This window comes from Triturus cristatus, chromosome 1_2, assembly GCF_964204655.1.
Source record: "Triturus cristatus chromosome 1_2, aTriCri1.1, whole genome shotgun sequence".
NCBI classification, from domain to species: Eukaryota; Metazoa; Chordata; class Amphibia; order Caudata; family Salamandridae; genus Triturus; species Triturus cristatus.
Window position 1 is genome coordinate 1095602580 of NC_140580.1, and position 16020 is coordinate 1095618599.

The 16020-nt window shown below is 44.1% G+C and overlaps 1 protein-coding gene across 17 annotated transcripts in view; it reads left to right on the forward strand.

The window, feature by feature from the left end:
• Positions 1 to 16020, forward strand: part of DAB2IP (DAB2 interacting protein) — a 1477580-nt gene that overhangs the window by 1367613 nt on the left and 93947 nt on the right. For 11 of the 17 annotated variants that reach the window (XM_085613689.1, XM_085613692.1, XM_085613691.1 and 8 more), the window contains 3 exons: positions 6599 to 6800; positions 9217 to 9398; positions 14763 to 15636. In XM_085613689.1, the coding sequence (XP_085469815.1) occupies positions 6599 to 6800; positions 9217 to 9398; positions 14763 to 15636 (1258 nt within the window). The remainder of the gene's footprint in view (positions 1 to 6598; positions 6801 to 9216; positions 9399 to 14762; positions 15637 to 16020) is intronic. The other 6 variants (XM_085613695.1, XM_085613688.1, XM_085613702.1 and 3 more) reach the window with 1 other exon arrangement.

The window sequence follows — 16020 nt, forward strand, 5'->3', positions numbered from 1 at the left end:
AGATGCCTTCTGAAGGCAACCACTCTCTGGAGCACTCTACCTTTAGTCAAAACCTGGCTGTCCTCTCACTGATAATTAAGAATCGCTCCAGCCAGGCCTCGCACCCCCCTGTCTGCTTCAGCGCCAAGACGCCCCTGGGCATTCGAGCGCTATATACAACCTAAAATCAAATCAAACCACATCTTTAAATTCAGGGGACAGCAATGTAAATAATTTGCTAGATCTCAGTGTCTGAGCTGGCCAGGCCTGACAAAAGAACCAAGCAGACAAGCCAGACCACTGACCCGCTCATTTGTGAGCAGATGTGCTCTTAGTGGTTGAGAAAGACTGAAATATTCAATCTGTTCTTCTTCCTAATGGCTGCCTTGGCCATAAGCTTCTGGACTCATAGAAGTCTCACAATAGCACATGCTGGCAGCGAAGCATGCTGGGTATTGGAACCTCGACAGCACACTTGACCTCCACATGACCCTCTTTCAGATACTTCCAGATAAGGAATGACCTTTTTAGCAAAGTGCAGTTTGAAATTACTTGTCCTCACCATCTCGGAAATTTGAAATGCTATCTTCAAAATGGAACTCTAAAGTGTTTTTTAAACACCAACCAGGACAGCAGTGTCTGGCCTAGCTCCTCCCACCAATCACATGGGAGGGAAGATGATACAGATATGATGCACCTAAACACAGGATGTGAGCCTTCCTTCCATCTGGATCCTTTTTCCCCTCATCTCATTCAGATAAATATATTGATAAGTCACTTCTGTGTGTGCCCTTGCCTTGCCTCTCTCCCCACCGGTGCCGGCAACTGGGTGGCCTTTGTCATTTGTAGGGCATTCCAGTTTTATTAGCAGTTGCTCAAATCAGCACTTCCCCTCAAAATGCTTCATACGGAAATTAATATGCTACATAAAATGGCTTTTATGATTCAGATCAATAACTGCACTTTGCATTTTTAAAGTGAATTTCTAAGTTAAAAAAATATAAATGTAAATATGTTATATAACCACAGGTTACCATAACTTCACTTTCACCGATGTTTTTTGTTTATTTTTTTATCATATACCATATGCAACCGCTCCTTTCTCCGAATCAAAGATGAGTAGCTAACCCCCACTGTACTAGACCTTTGCGTAAGATAAGCCCTGCCAAGTTCCCCAGTTCCATTCGCTGCTCCAGTCCAGGCTTATAAAACAGGACGACAGGTCATAGAATTCAAAGAGAACAAGCATTGGCATAGCCAATAGGTCTCGCCTTTGGGACCTTATAAGTGTTTAGCCATGCAACAGTTGCATAACTAAATACTTATAAGGTCCCAAAAGCGAGACCTATTGGCTATGCCAAGCGGCTGTGCAGCCGCGAAAGTTAAAGTGAACGCGATCAAACATCAAAGCGGCAGTGAAAGTAATCGCGGTAAAGCGCGGCGCGCGTGCCCGCGCACTGTAGCTCTAGGCTGGCCTGGTAGCACTTTTTGGAGCCCTCTCAATAAGTCTCGCCAGACCAGCGCATACGCTGGGTCAGGCGAGACCTAAAAACGTGGACTGGAGTAGCTCGTCACACATGGGCCTGGGAAACGTGGCAGGTATGTAAGATATTTTAGGTTGTACAGTGAAAACAGCAACTTAGATCAAAAAACTACACATTTTAAATTCTCTTACGGATCATTTTACTTTGGGTTTAGCGTTTCCATTTTACATTAAAATTGCATTTTGGAATTGTAATTCTTAAAACTCGCTAACACTGCCAGTGGAGGGGTTTCCCCAAGCACTGAACTGGCCAAATGTGGTTGGAGATTCTCTCAGCAGCTCAGCTGTCTTTCAAGCCTGGTCCTAAAAAGAGGGTTTTAAAGATCTAATTCTCAGCACTCCTTTGCAAAATAAAACCGTATGACTTTGAAGAGGAGGTTTGGTACTTTGGCTCCAAAGAAAGCTGGTCATGATAAATGTACCTCCCCTTGGGGTCACAGTATATTGAAGTAGCCCTTTTGGTGGTTGGCAAAAGACTCCTGTATTTCATTTTATAATTCTGAGAGCAAAATGGAAGACAGAACTGTCAAGTGGAATTGTAGGAGTCCAAGGCTAAGCAGAGGGAATAGAGTAAGGGACCCTGGGAGAGGGTGAAGGAAACAACTAGCTGTTAGTCCAAACTTCTTCCAGTGAGGCAGAACTGGACTACATACTTTGAACCAGGCTTCTCCAACGAGTAGCTCAATGGTTACTGGTAGCTCTCCAGCTACTTGTAAGTAGCTTTCCTTTGTGCACCCCAGCCTATTTACATAATGAGAACCTTTTGCTTAGTTGAAAGAAAACAAATATATATATATATATTTCTTTATTAAAGCGATACCCTTTCAGGCATAGAGTGATGCATAAATTATGCAGAAAAGAAGCAGAGAACTCTGGGTAATTCTCAAGTTTAGGTGGAAAGCAGCTGCTGTAGAGAGCGCTCTCAACACCAGCGACACTCTAAATTTGCTCACCTCTAATGCCTGTTTTAAAAAAAATCAAAATCTTTAAGCATAGGTTTATCAAAGTCTTTAAGCATGCTTAAAGACTTTGATAGAAAAGCAGGCATTTGAGGTGAGCAAATTTAGAGTGTCGCCGGAGTTGAGAGTACTCTACACAGGAGCTGCTTTCCACATAAATTTGAGAACTACCCAGAGTGCTCTACTTCTTTTTTGCATATATATTTATGGATGTTTGAAGAAAAATGGTTGAATTTCCAAAACATATTTAAAGCTAATTTTTGAATGATATTCATGTGGGGACACTTATTACTAATATTATTACTTTTGTGCCAAGGGCGCTGCAGCCGTGGCTGGTATATGTTACCTACATTCCAAACGGACAAAACCTTTTTTACATAGCTGCTGGCAACCCTGACTTATGCACTCAGGTGATCAAATCACTGTTGGCAGTCTTGCATATGGTGGCCACTAAAGTAATCTTTTCTGATGTGGTCACGATTACAACACTACTACTAGTAGCTCACAATGATTTCTATTGAACGTAACAAGCTCTTACTACACAAAAGGTTGGAGAACCCTGCCTTAAACACAATGAAGGCATTAATGCCCTGGCTCTTTCTATGCAGGGTTTTTGCTCTTGATGGGATTGAAAGTGATAAAAAGTGCCTGTGTGACCCAATGATGTGAATAGTTCATATTTATGAATGACTTGGTGCATTTTTGCTCCAATATTTTTGCCAGTGAAATTCGAAACTTCCTTGTGCGCCACTCAGAGCAGAATATGAGTTGTTGAGTAGCAGCCTCTGACGTCTCCACATTTGGCATCATTTCAATCCCGCCTTCTCTGGCACCAGCATCCGTTGCTGTCGCACGGCCTGTTCCATTCCCTGATTGCTTTTTGTCACAGAACAAATGGAAGTTAGACATTGTTTTTCAGCAGGTCCATGAGCTGCTGGTACATCTGGCTCACACCTGCCCTGCTTGCAAAAAACGCCTTGGTGATCGCATGCTGCATGAGTTGAATGCCAATTAGGGACGCAAAAGACCTGGTGAAGGATGGGTGCCTTGTCTGTGCAAGGTCACGCCTCCAGTGATGATGCCTCGATGGACTTCTTACTAAGTCTGTCGCCTGCACTGGCTCCATGTGCCACAGATAAGGATAATTCTCCTTTTAGCAGTGGCAATTAAATTGTGCTAGGAATGGTGACATCAGTCAACAAGGGTTAAGGAGCAGGGCTGTACCATTAGGTGTGCAGCTGCCCAGGGACAATGAGACAAGTGCTGACAGTTTAAACTCTTATCACTTGCATCATTCTGAATGTTGGTGTGGCCAGAAGAGGCTTTGGTGGGGTAGGAAAGAAGAAAGGAAAATATTTGCAAACTTAAGAGTCTTGCATGTTGCTGCCATGGTGTCAGACGGCATTGGAGTCGTGCATACAGGCACCCGGTGTAGAGATTTTATCCCAGGATGAACTGGAGACTGTGACCCAGAGGAGGATTCTACTTCTGTAGACCATTGCCAGTTTTGCGACTTCCCCAGGACACGAGAGAGGGCGTAAGATGCCTTTGCATCAGCTGTTGGGAAGGGAAAGTGTGTTTATGCAACTGCCCAGGCAGTGCTGGAACTCCAAGGACCCTTCCCCACTTCCCCCTCCCAGACGCTGCCACCCCCTCCTCACACACCGGATCTCACAGTGGATATTATTCCAAGATTGGTAGGGGTATAGTTGGTTCATTTGATGCTCTCTTAGATGTAGAGTATCTAGTTGTAACTCCTTATATGACACACAGAGTATAACAGCCAATGCATCTCAATGGAGTAAGTAGATAGCTTTTGTCCTACACACAGCTAGGTCAATGAGATGCTTCCGAATGTAGAGCGACATTAAGCATCTCAAGGCTGATACTGGTGGCCCTTCTCATCTGCCATGTTGACTCTGGGTGAAATTTTCCTTTTCTTGCTGCATTGTTTAGTTAATCCTGCCACATAATTTGGTCATCCTCTGTCGCATAATTCCAGTGGCCCTGCATGTAGTGAAGTATAGATTTAGTATTCCTGACATCTGGGTACCTTGCAGACATATGTACTGCATAGGTATATAGTCAAAGTTAGGTTACAAACCTAGACTTACTTACCTGTCGATATTTTGTACATTATTTTGTCTTTAAAATGGTCGCCCATCGATATTCAGGGGTCGACATTCGGGGTGCACACCTCCCAAAAATATGTGATGCTCATGTTTCAGACACGTTGCTGTACCTCTAACACCAGGTCCAAATTAAAACGTCAGTCGAGGTACTGGGAAAGGTTCGCCGCCCCGGCACATTATAGTTCAGAGGGCATTTTTCGAGACTGGTTGATGTGTGGCATTGTCCACAAATTGGCTGATATTCTGTCCACCTCCGGTTTAGAATGTGTACATCGCAATACACTCCAAATAGGGGGGTCAGGACATCTATTTTTGGCAGATGTCCTGCATCCACAAATCTCTAATACAATGCTGCACACTCTAAATAGGGCAGACTGAACATCTGCCTAGGCTCAGAACAGGAAGTGGAAAGATTCAAAGGGCAGTGTACAGGAGAGAATGAGTCTTTCCACTGTTTCTATTAACAGAGCACAACATGAAAAGAAGGAAGTGGAGGCCACAGACACACATTGCAGAGGAGCAGCGGGTCAGAGAAAAAATACAATTGGAGGCGGTTTCCAAAGGGCACCAAGGGAAGAAACAAAATTGGCATTAAACATCTGCCCTTGGAGGAGTGAAGAAAATAGTACGAGTGAGATTTAAGCACAGGGAATGGAAGAGGAAACTGAATGGCAACAGTTTTCCCATGAACATGTGCAAGCAAAAAAGGATGAATTGTTGGGGGGGGGGGGGGGGGAGAGGCGGGCCGGAAGTTGCTATTGGTTGGAACACAAGGGACTAGAACGGGGAAATAAATTGACTTTTTGTGGACCCTGCTTAAACAAACATCGCCAACAAGCATCAGCAAAGCTAAAAGTTCCCACAATTGGCACCTATTTCGCTTTGCCAATGCATTTAGCAATGTTGTGCGGCAGTGGGTTTTTCATGACGCTGTGCAGATTGTAAAAAAAAAAAAAAAAGTATGAAAAAGGTGGCATAATATGCCCACTGCTGACAGCCATGTGATTCCACTGGCATGTGCGATGACTTATGCAATTGCATGCGACAGAACATATTTATGCACCAGTAGAGTGACAAGCGTGCCATTACTTATGTTTTTAATTTAGCGATTTAAGATGGTGGATGCCACTTGGATTGTAAATAAAGCAATAATGATTTTTGTAGGGCAAAAGGGCAAAAAAAGGGGCTCTGGGGGCTGGCGGGGTAACAGAGGAGCGAATGGGGGCGTGGGGAGGTGAGGAGGTTAAAGGCATCCCAGGAGAGAGAGAGCAACATAAGGGGTTGGTGGAGATGCTCTCACAGAGAGAAGAATACAGTGTGGAGGGAGAGAAGAATAAGGAGCATGGGGACTGCCAAGAGTGAGAAGTACTGAAAAGTGACAACAACACGGGCAAGAAGCCTAAAGGACCAGTGAGAAGTGCATAAGAGGTGGTGGGGTTTTGGGGGAACACAAAGGGGAGACATGGAGAGAGCTGGACAGCACAATCAATCTCATAGGGTGTTTAACCATAAATAAAAAAAGTTCCCAAAAAGTGAGCATGGGAAGGATAGAAGCAAACCAGTCAGAAAATGGCAAAGAGTCTCTTCTGAAGGGGGGAAGTGACAAACACAAGATAGACAAGCGAGGAAAGCCGTTGAATAAGAAGCAAGCACAGGAGAGTGACACCAGAGCCAATCACTGGTAAGCGATGAGCCGGCTGTAAGCCTCTAAGTTCTCGCTAAGCCCACAATAGGTCTTCACAACCTGGAAGATTCGACCTAAAAAGGAAAACTAAAAGGCTCTCTGGGAAATGGGACTGGCAATAATAATCTGCCCAGGAGATAAAGGGGTCACAATTAAGTATCTTGGGCTGAAATTGACTTGAGTCTCTTCTTGTTGGCTGTTCTGTGCTTTAAACTGGGCATCTTGTGATCTTTTTGATCCTCCGTTGATGCTGGTCGCGTCCGTGGTTCCTGATTCTCTTGCTTCCTCCTCTTTGAAACAGGTTTGGCAGTAAGGAGGAGTACATGTCCTTTATGAACCAGTTCCTCGAGCACGAATGGACCAACATGCAGCGCTTTCTGCTGGAGATCTCCAATCCTGAAACCATCTCCAACACTGCAGGGTTCGAGGGCTACATCGACCTTGGCCGCGAGTTGTCGACCCTGCACTCCTTACTGTCAGAGGTGATATCGCAGCTGGACCAGGTACGGTTTAGATCATCTGAGGGGTCTTAAGTCCGACTGTACAAAAGGTAGTCCAGACCTAGAAGCCCTCTCTGCCACATCTTAGGACACGTGTGTATGAAGAAAGCATGAACCGCTCTAGTCTAAGTCCTGCTTTGGGGCTCCTGTGAATGCATCCTTTATTGGAGGAGGGGGCATGCTCGTGGGAACAGCTACTGTGTGCTTTCATCAATAACAGTGACACAATTAATGAGTGTGCAATTGGAGGCTGTTGTGTTCTGGCTCCAAAGAAAATGTTTTCAGAGTTTTAATTACAAATGAATGAACATTGAACTCTTTGTCGAGAAAGCGTGTATAGACAAATTGTGTCAGGAACACAATATCAGCCGCAAACAGCTTTTGTAGAAAAATATCGACCCCCCTCGAATATGTCGTCCTAAAGTAATTGAGCACCCTGCAGTGACTGCACGGGAGGGCTGAAACAGCCACTTTGCAAAGGTTGTGGATGACACGGTACCCAAAGATGGTAATCTATGGTTGTTTCGTGAGACCTGCCATTCTGCACATCTCCTTCATGGAGCAACGGGTCCACAAAACACGTGTCTCAACCTACGTATGTAAAATCAGTGCACAAGGTGAAAAAAAGATGCCTTTGCATATGTCTGAAATCCCAAAGCGGCATTGGACACGCGTAAATCTCAATGCATGTGCCCAGTTTACAACCACACAGAGAGGGCATGGGAACAATATGCACGAAGAGGCGTGGCGAGGAGTGTTGTGGGCAGAGAGCCGCATCCCTGACCAGCGTGAATGTATTGATACCCACCATCCTCTCCCTTAGGTCCATCCTGACATATGGGAATACAGAATACACCATCATTTTTCCAATAGGAGGGTTAGAATGGGTTATATATGGTTCTGATTGGCAGATGCTTCTTATGTGCAGAGTTGGTGAAAGTAGATCATTAAAATGTAGAGCAGGAGATTAACTTTAATATGATATTGATTATTTCATGACATTTTTTATATTTACCGGATATCTTAGTAATTTCTTTGAACGTCCTTGTAATAATGCTTTCCGATATGTTGATGACTGTTACTTTGTAAAAGTTTTTAATAAAGCTTTTAAAATTAATAAAATATGAATTAATAAGGACAGTTTCTCTGGAATGAATAATTCGGAAACCAGATTGGAGAGCTTTAAGGATATTGTGAGCAGGACTCTAAAAGGTAAGAGGGTTGAAAGCTAGGTGTTTAAGAGTGCTAGAGGTATGAGGGATTTGTGGGGCTGCTCCGTAATTCGAGGGGGCGGAGAGTCATGGTCTGTTTTTGCTACAGCGACATGATAAGCAGCATGGGGACCAATGTCCGAATGATCGTAGAGGGTGGTTAAGGAGGACAGAGGTAAGGTGCCCAATGAAAGGAGCCCTAAAAGGGGAGTCACAGGAAGGGCAAAAGGGAAGCGCCTTAAGGATTTAAATTCTGGGGAAGAAGTGTGGGGGAAAGAAGCAGATTACGAGGTAGTCCATGAGCTGTCAGAAAGGTTGTAAGCAGAGCTGGTTGTGGGGCTTTTAGGAAAGATGCAGAAGGGGATGTCTGATGCAATGGGGTGGTAAAATAAAAATACTTCTGGAGCAGAACGGAGACAGGTCGTTTTGCTTTTAGTGAAGTCATCCGGTTCTAATGGTCTCATAAAATGGATGTCTTGACTGTGTTGCTCTTTTCCGTGTGCTCTTTAGTTCTTAGTTCTAGTTTACTAGCATATGTCGAGGTGTCTTCTCATGAATGTCTTATGGGAAAGGCAAGCAGACCTGATCCAAGGCTGAGAGCCAGGGCCTGAAGGGGTCAACATGTAGAGGTCATGCACGCCAAATGTGATGCAAGGATGTGGACCTAATTAAATGATGTGTAGCTCAGTCAGAATGGACTTGGCTCCAGGTGTGCAGGAACGGTGTTTGGAGAATGCTTACATCATCGAATAGGGATTCCGGGATTGGAAGAGGGGGCGTCAGTGGTCATGTCCATCATGGCACCATTTAGAATTTCATCCTGCTGTACCATGGTCATCCCCTGTTAAAGATATGGACCTTCGAAAAGCAATGTTTATATCAGAAGTCAAGAGAAAGGGGAGGGTCCTGGGAACTAGAGCTCAAGCTAATATCACAAGCCTATTACATTCTGTGGAGCGGCCCTAAACAATTGATTCCTTTCTGCCATGCTGTGGCCTCAGGGCATTGGAACATCTAGACATGCTGTTGTGATGTTGCTACGGTGCCCACTTTGGCCATCTATACCCCAGTCCAAAGGTTTCATTGCAGATAGCCTATGCATGCGTCACTAGATCGACAGTGCCCGCCCATGGCAAGACTTCTAATTTGCATGCATCTGTATAAAAAGTCCTAAATAGCGTTTTATAGTAACCGGTCTGTTTTTACAGGGCACTGTGGCTAAACTCGGGCCCCTGCCTCGCATTCTAAGGGATGTAAGCACGGCCCTCACCAACCCAACCAGTGTCCAGGTCTCCGTCACATCGGATCACTCCTCAGCCTCGACGCCCAATGCCGGCACCACGATCTCCGCGGGGCTGCAGAAGATGGCGATAGAGAACGAATTATCTGGGTAAGAGAAATGGAAAGGCAATCTCCGCTGCCACTATAATTTGAGCAGAAATTTCAAGCGGCTGTTTTCCCACGACAAGATTTTCAATTTGACCTCCATCGGCAATATTTCTGGACACATAATAACAGCACAGAACACGGCTCTCTGAAAGAAATGGTGGTGTCGCTGTTATAGGAAAGCCATGTCTTCATTACGGGGTCAGAAGCCTCATCTCCTCTCAGATTAAAATGCCTTTTTTTTATTTGCTTCTGATAAAATGTAATTAAATTGATCAAAAGAATGATACAGCAGATCTGCGATAGCGCAGACTAGGCTGTATTTAACAATTCAATTAGCATGGAGGAAACCAGCGAAGCAGTTGGCCTGTCTCGGTAATCATTGCTTTTATCTCTAATGCTACTCAGCATGTGGTACAACTGTTCAAAAAATCTATTTAAATTTCGCGGAGGCTGGAAGAACAAAACGCTCCAGAGCCTCGAGCTTCAATGTAAACACGCCAGCTTTGTTCGAGCTCTCACTTTGTGAAGCCATTTTGGAGCTCATGTTTCATCCAATCAGAATGAGCGTTGCATATTTTAGGCAAAGCAGGGCCCTCGTTCCTAACCTGGAAGCGTGCCTCGGCTGTGTTTAGACAACAGGCCTAGATTAAGTTAGGAGATAATTACAGCATGCTGGTAATCCAGACAAACACAGTTGCTTCTGAGGTTGCAGTTACTGTTTGTTGTGTACACTGCACGGTTAGAATTTGCATACTCATTTGCATAATGCAGCACAGCAACAAGCAGTTGCCTCCGTGCGTTTGGTGAAAGGCACTTATTGGACAGGACATGTGGCAATGGGACGGCGTATTTTTCCCGCGACGCATTATCTAATTTCCACTTCATTTTAAAGCAGCCGCGTCAACATATTTTTAACAGTCGGGGTCTGGCTTCAGGCATACGCTGTCACATGTTTTAAATTTTTACATTAATGTTCTGTTCCAGTGGTGTCCAATTTAGGATAAATCTAAATGGAATTCCATTATGTAGTGATTATCATATAATTAAATAGGACGTGTACACAGCAATCGGGTAGAATTGCCCTATACAGCAACCAGGCAGTCAGCTAAGGGCTGTTGTCATAGGTCAGTTTGTGGAACTGTTTTCGGCAGTTTATGGTCTTGTTTTTATGGTTTTCTGGGCCGGTTTTTCTGTTGATTTCCATGATGTTAAAACAAACATTGCCTGCAGTAAGCTCAAATTCATGCAGTCTTCTATACCTAGCAAAACACCTATACAGCGTGTCTTTACAAGTTAAAAACTGCCCCAATTTCAAAATATAGGCCATTTTTTAGCTATTTATTTTGCTTACAAGGGCCACCTTTATTTTGGTGCCGGGGCCTAATTTCTGCCCTAGTCTGACCAAGCAGAACACTCTTTCCCCTACAGTGGACACCCCGGACATCCCTTCTGTATGTGCATGGGCCAACTGGCGGCCTACCCGTAAACGGTCAACTCCGTGCAATCCTGGCTTTTGGCCAGCATCACTTTGCATGCTGGTACATGTGCTATAAAGGAAAACCTGAAACTACAAGTCACATCATTCATTATGCTGTTGGCTATAAATCCAGAACAAGACCGGATGAGCCCAGGCTCGTTATATATAGGCTGTATATATAGGCTGTATATATAGGCTGTATTTAACAATTCAATTAGCATGGAGGAAACAATTCAATTAGCATGGAGGAAACCAGCGAAGCAGTTGGCCTGTCTCGGTAATCATTGCTTTTATCTCTAATGCTACTCAGCATGTGGTACAACTGTTCAAAAAATCTATTTAAATTTCGCGGAGGCTGGAAGAACAAAACGCTCCAGAGCCTCGAGCTTCAATGTAAACACGCCAGCTTTGTTCGAGCTCTCACTTTGTGAAGCCATTTTGGAGCTCATGTTTCATCCAATCAGAATGAGCGTTGCATATTTTAGGCAAAGCAGGGCCCTCGTTCCTAACCTGGAAGCGTGCCTCGGCTGTGTTTAGACAACAGGCCTAGATTAAGTTAGGAGATAATTACAGCATGCTGGTAATCCAGACAAACACAGTTGCTTCTGAGGTTGCAGTTACTGTTTGTTGTGTACACTGCACGGTTAGAATTTGCATACTCATTTGCATAATGCAGCACAGCAACAAGCAGTTGCCTCCGTGCGTTTGGTGAAAGGCACTTATTGGACAGGACATGTGGCAATGGGACGGCGTATTTTTCCCGCGACGCATTATCTAATTTCCACTTCATTTTAAAGCAGCCGCGTCAACATATTTTTAACAGTCGGGGTCTGGCTTCAGGCATACGCTGTCACATGTTTTAAATTTTTACATTAATGTTCTGTTCCAGTGGTGTCCAATTTAGGATAAATCTAAATGGAATTCCATTATATAGTGATTATCATATAATTAAATAGGACGTGTACACAGCAATCGGGTAGAATTGCCCTATACAGCAACCAGGCAGTCAGCTAAGGGCTGTTGTCATAGGTCAGTTTGTGAAACTGTTTTCGGCAGTTTATGGTCTTGTTTTTATGGTTTTCTGGGCCGGTTTTTCTGTTGATTTCCATGATGTTAAAACAAACATTGCCTGCAGTAAGCTCAAATTCATGCAGTCTTCTATACCTAGCAAAACACCTATACAGCGTGTCTTTACAAGTTAAAAACTGCCCCAATTTCAAAATATAGGCCATTTTTTAGCTATTTATTTTGCTTACAAGGGCCACCTTTATTTTGGTGCCGGGGCCTAATTTCTGCCCTAGTCTGACCAAGTAGAACACTCTTTCCCCTACAGTGGACACCCCGGACATCCCTTCTGTATGTGCATGGGCCAACTGGCGGCCTACCCGTAAACGGTCAACTCCGTGCAATCCTGGCTTTTGGCCAGCATCACTTTGCATGCTGGTACATGTGCTATAAAGGAAAACCTGAAACTACAAGTCACATCATTCATTATGCTGTTGGCTATAAATCCAGAACAAGACCGGATGAGCCCAGGCTCGTTATATGCGGCTGATTAGCATCTACGTTTTGTGTCGGCTGACCACACTGGTAAAGGTATTTTGGAAAAGTACTGTAAAATAAAACTCTATTTTTGTTTTTAAAAATATAGAAATACGTTAAAAAGCTTATCGCATTGCTGTCCCTCCCCGAAGGGAAGGGCAACATGCTGTGACTGTTTTAACATATGAACATTTTCCTACCAAGTTACATCTCATGTAACGTGTGAACAAATATCTTGAGTTGTTCCATGCCAGATGTGAGTAGTTCACCCAATGCCATGCAGATAGAGGTCTCAAGTTCTCTGATTCCGCGTGTGAGTAACTCATCCATGCTAATAGCCCTCGTAAGTTTATTCCATTACAAATTCATGCCTGCAGGAACCGCAATTTCAATGTACGTGAGTATTAATGTAATTCTATCCTTTTCAGAGAGCAACAAAGTGGTGGAGCTGAATGAGGGGTTTTGAGAGATGATACACAATTTTGTGCATTCTGTGGGGTTTTACTTGTTTGAATCACACAATTTCATTACATCTCACAATTTCATGTAAAGTCAGATTAAGTGATTTTCCCCCAATCAGTTTTCTTTTAAATGTTAAGGCCAGGATTAGAACCCACGCTTTTGTTTTCCAAAGGCAGCAGCTAGGCCAGAAGACCACATTATTCATGCCCGGGGCATTAGTACACCTTAAATGTATGGAATACATTTACATATATTTACATAATGCTCGATTCATAAAACACAGTAGGGATGAGGCGCTTCAGAATGTAATTGGGAAATCTGAACATTATGGGTTTTTCCCGCCCTTTTTACGTTTGGTTGTCCTGTTGTAAAAGAAGGATTCTAATGACCAGAATGTAAAGGAAGATCCAGAAGCGCTACTGACACATGACCAGTTACAACTGGAGATCTCTTAAATAGACCCTACTTCAGCCGGTCCAGGAACCTTAATGTAATCTTACATAGGGCCCCCGTTTTTTTGGTATTTTTCGGTTGGGGCATATCCATCTGTATTTATCCATATTTATTATTTGCTAATTTTATCTTTATTTATCCGTATTTATTTTGAGTTTTGTGAAGAATATGAAGCTGAAATTGGTTATTTCGACATTAATTTAACCGATAAATGTGCACTCTAGCTTGAATGCCTGCCAGGATTCAATCGTATGAAAATCCGCAGATGATAAATCCATGCACTTATTGGAAACATTCAAATTGTTGTATCAAGCTTGTTCATATTTACTGCTGTTTAAGCCTTTTTACTAAAATTAATTTCTTTTATTAACCCTTCTTCGCTGTCCGTCTGCGCAGCTAATGGCCTGGCATTCATGGCTGACAGCATTTAGAATCACCAAAAAGCAACCCAAAATCATTTTTTATCTACACTTGAAAATAAATGCAGGCAGACAAATTAATGGTTTTCTGTCTGTATTTATACTTAAAAATCAGTAAAGACGTAAAACTGGGAGCCTTAACCATAAATCGTGTATCTTTATTTATTTAGCCCCTCGGGCTCCGGATATTCTTCACTTTGACTACGCAGAAGCCTACATTGGCAGAGGCCTGCAGATGTCTACAACAGATGTGTGCACAATCCTCTAAATTAGACATAAGAGGACCAGATGGACTTTTCTAGAGTTGTTGTTTGACATAGAGGGCTGACCTCATGAAGTGGTGCTCAACTTTCATTAAAACATTGTTTAAAGGTGGAAAATTAAATTGCATGTTATACCATGGCAGAGTCAGGCAGAACACTTCCCAGAGTTAGGCAATATAGCTTTGAATTTTGGATGCTACACAGAAAGTAGCTAAGGCCTGATTTGGAGTTGGGCGGTATCGATTAATTCCCCAATATGGTGAATAGGTGTTAAATCCTCTGCTTTCAGATTTCTCCTTTGGTGGAGAAACTACCAGCGGGACTAACTCTGACACGGGTATTGTATTGCGGAGGAGATTTCACCAGTTGGTTCTTCACCTGAGGAGAATTTTTCCGCACTACCTCCACCGGTCAAACAATTTTCTCATGTCATGAAACTCTAAATCTATCTCTAAATCTCCTCTTTTTCCATGCTAACTTAAAAAAAATGTCCTTCTCTTTCCTCTAGGAAGGTTTATCTGTATTATGTATATGTGTCTGTGTTTTGTATTTCACTGACCTCAGTCACGCCCTTGGCCATGTTGCCCAGACTCCTGTCCCCTCCGCTCTGTCTTTCCCTCCTCCCTGGCACGATCTACAGGAAGCGTTTGGCATCTCTCTCCTCCTCTTGTTCACATTTATCTAATGCTTCCTCCGGTTCAGTTTAGCATTTAAAGCTGCTCTCCCTTTGTTTATTTATTTCCCCGTAGTCTGATAGATTTCACAAGGTTGCCATCTCCAACTCCTGAAAACAAGGACTTATTTTTTGTCACAAGGTCTGCCGGCGTCCAGCCCTCGCCTGCCCGGAGTTCCAGCTACTCGGAAGCCAACGAACCTGAGGTGCAGATCTCCAACGGCAGCAAAAGCCTCTCCATGGTGGACCTGCAGGACAATCGCATTTTGGACAATGGAGCGAATGCAGTTGGTCTTGTGGACTCCTTGAACGACAGCCAGTCGTCCTTCGGACAATTGCAAGGATTATGGGCAGCACGGACACCTCAAAACAATTTAGTGAGTATGACAACAGTGCGGAGGGCGGGACACACCCCCATGACCCCGATCTCGGACACCACTCCTGGTAGGCTCCAGCTTTTGGTGCCATTGTCGTTTCAGAATCCAGTCTACCAGATGGCAGCAGGGTTACCGGTTTCGCCGCGAGGCGTGGGGGACTCGGGGTCAGAGTGCCATAGTTCCCTGAGTTCCCACAGTAACAGCGAGGACTTGGCGGGGAGCAAACATGGCTTTGGGAACCCGGGGGGAACAGAGGATTTTGCAAGGCGTTCTGGGGACATGTCACGGCGGCAGTTGTCGCTAACAGAGAAGACAAGCCAGCCGACTATGCCCCGCCAGAACAGTGCCGGCCCCCAGAGGCGGATAGATCAGCCACCCCCTCCACCACCCACAATGACAAGAGGGAGGACCCCTCCCACGTTACTAAACACAGCGCCTTATCCGAGGCCTTCCAGTGGGAGTATGATGTCATCATCCCCCGACTGGCCCGGCACTGGTGCTCGCCTGAGGCAGCAGTCTTCGTCCTCCAAAGGAGATAGCCCGGAAATGAAGCAGAGAGTCATGCACAAGCAGGTGAGAACTCTTTGTGTTAAAACTAACGTATATGATATGCATATTTTGTGCTGTGTGAAATATTGTGGTGCATTTCATCAGCTCCAGATATGGGTAAGATTTGCCAGTAAATTGTCCGGTAAAGTTTTGCACTATGTTTCAATTGCATTCAATATTCTGGTTTGCTGTGTTTCACCCTCTAGTCTCCCATAAGGGGGCTTCCAGTGTGGGCACAAATCTGTATATCCACGCGGTGTCAGACTGGTTTGCATGTTGCCATGTTGATAGAATGAGGCATTATTTGCGGCTAGATCTGTTGATATTGATGTCTGTTGAGCACCTGAAAATGTAACAGTAACCTATCTGCTTGGCATATGCAAATTAACAGGAGGAGGAGGAGCTTGC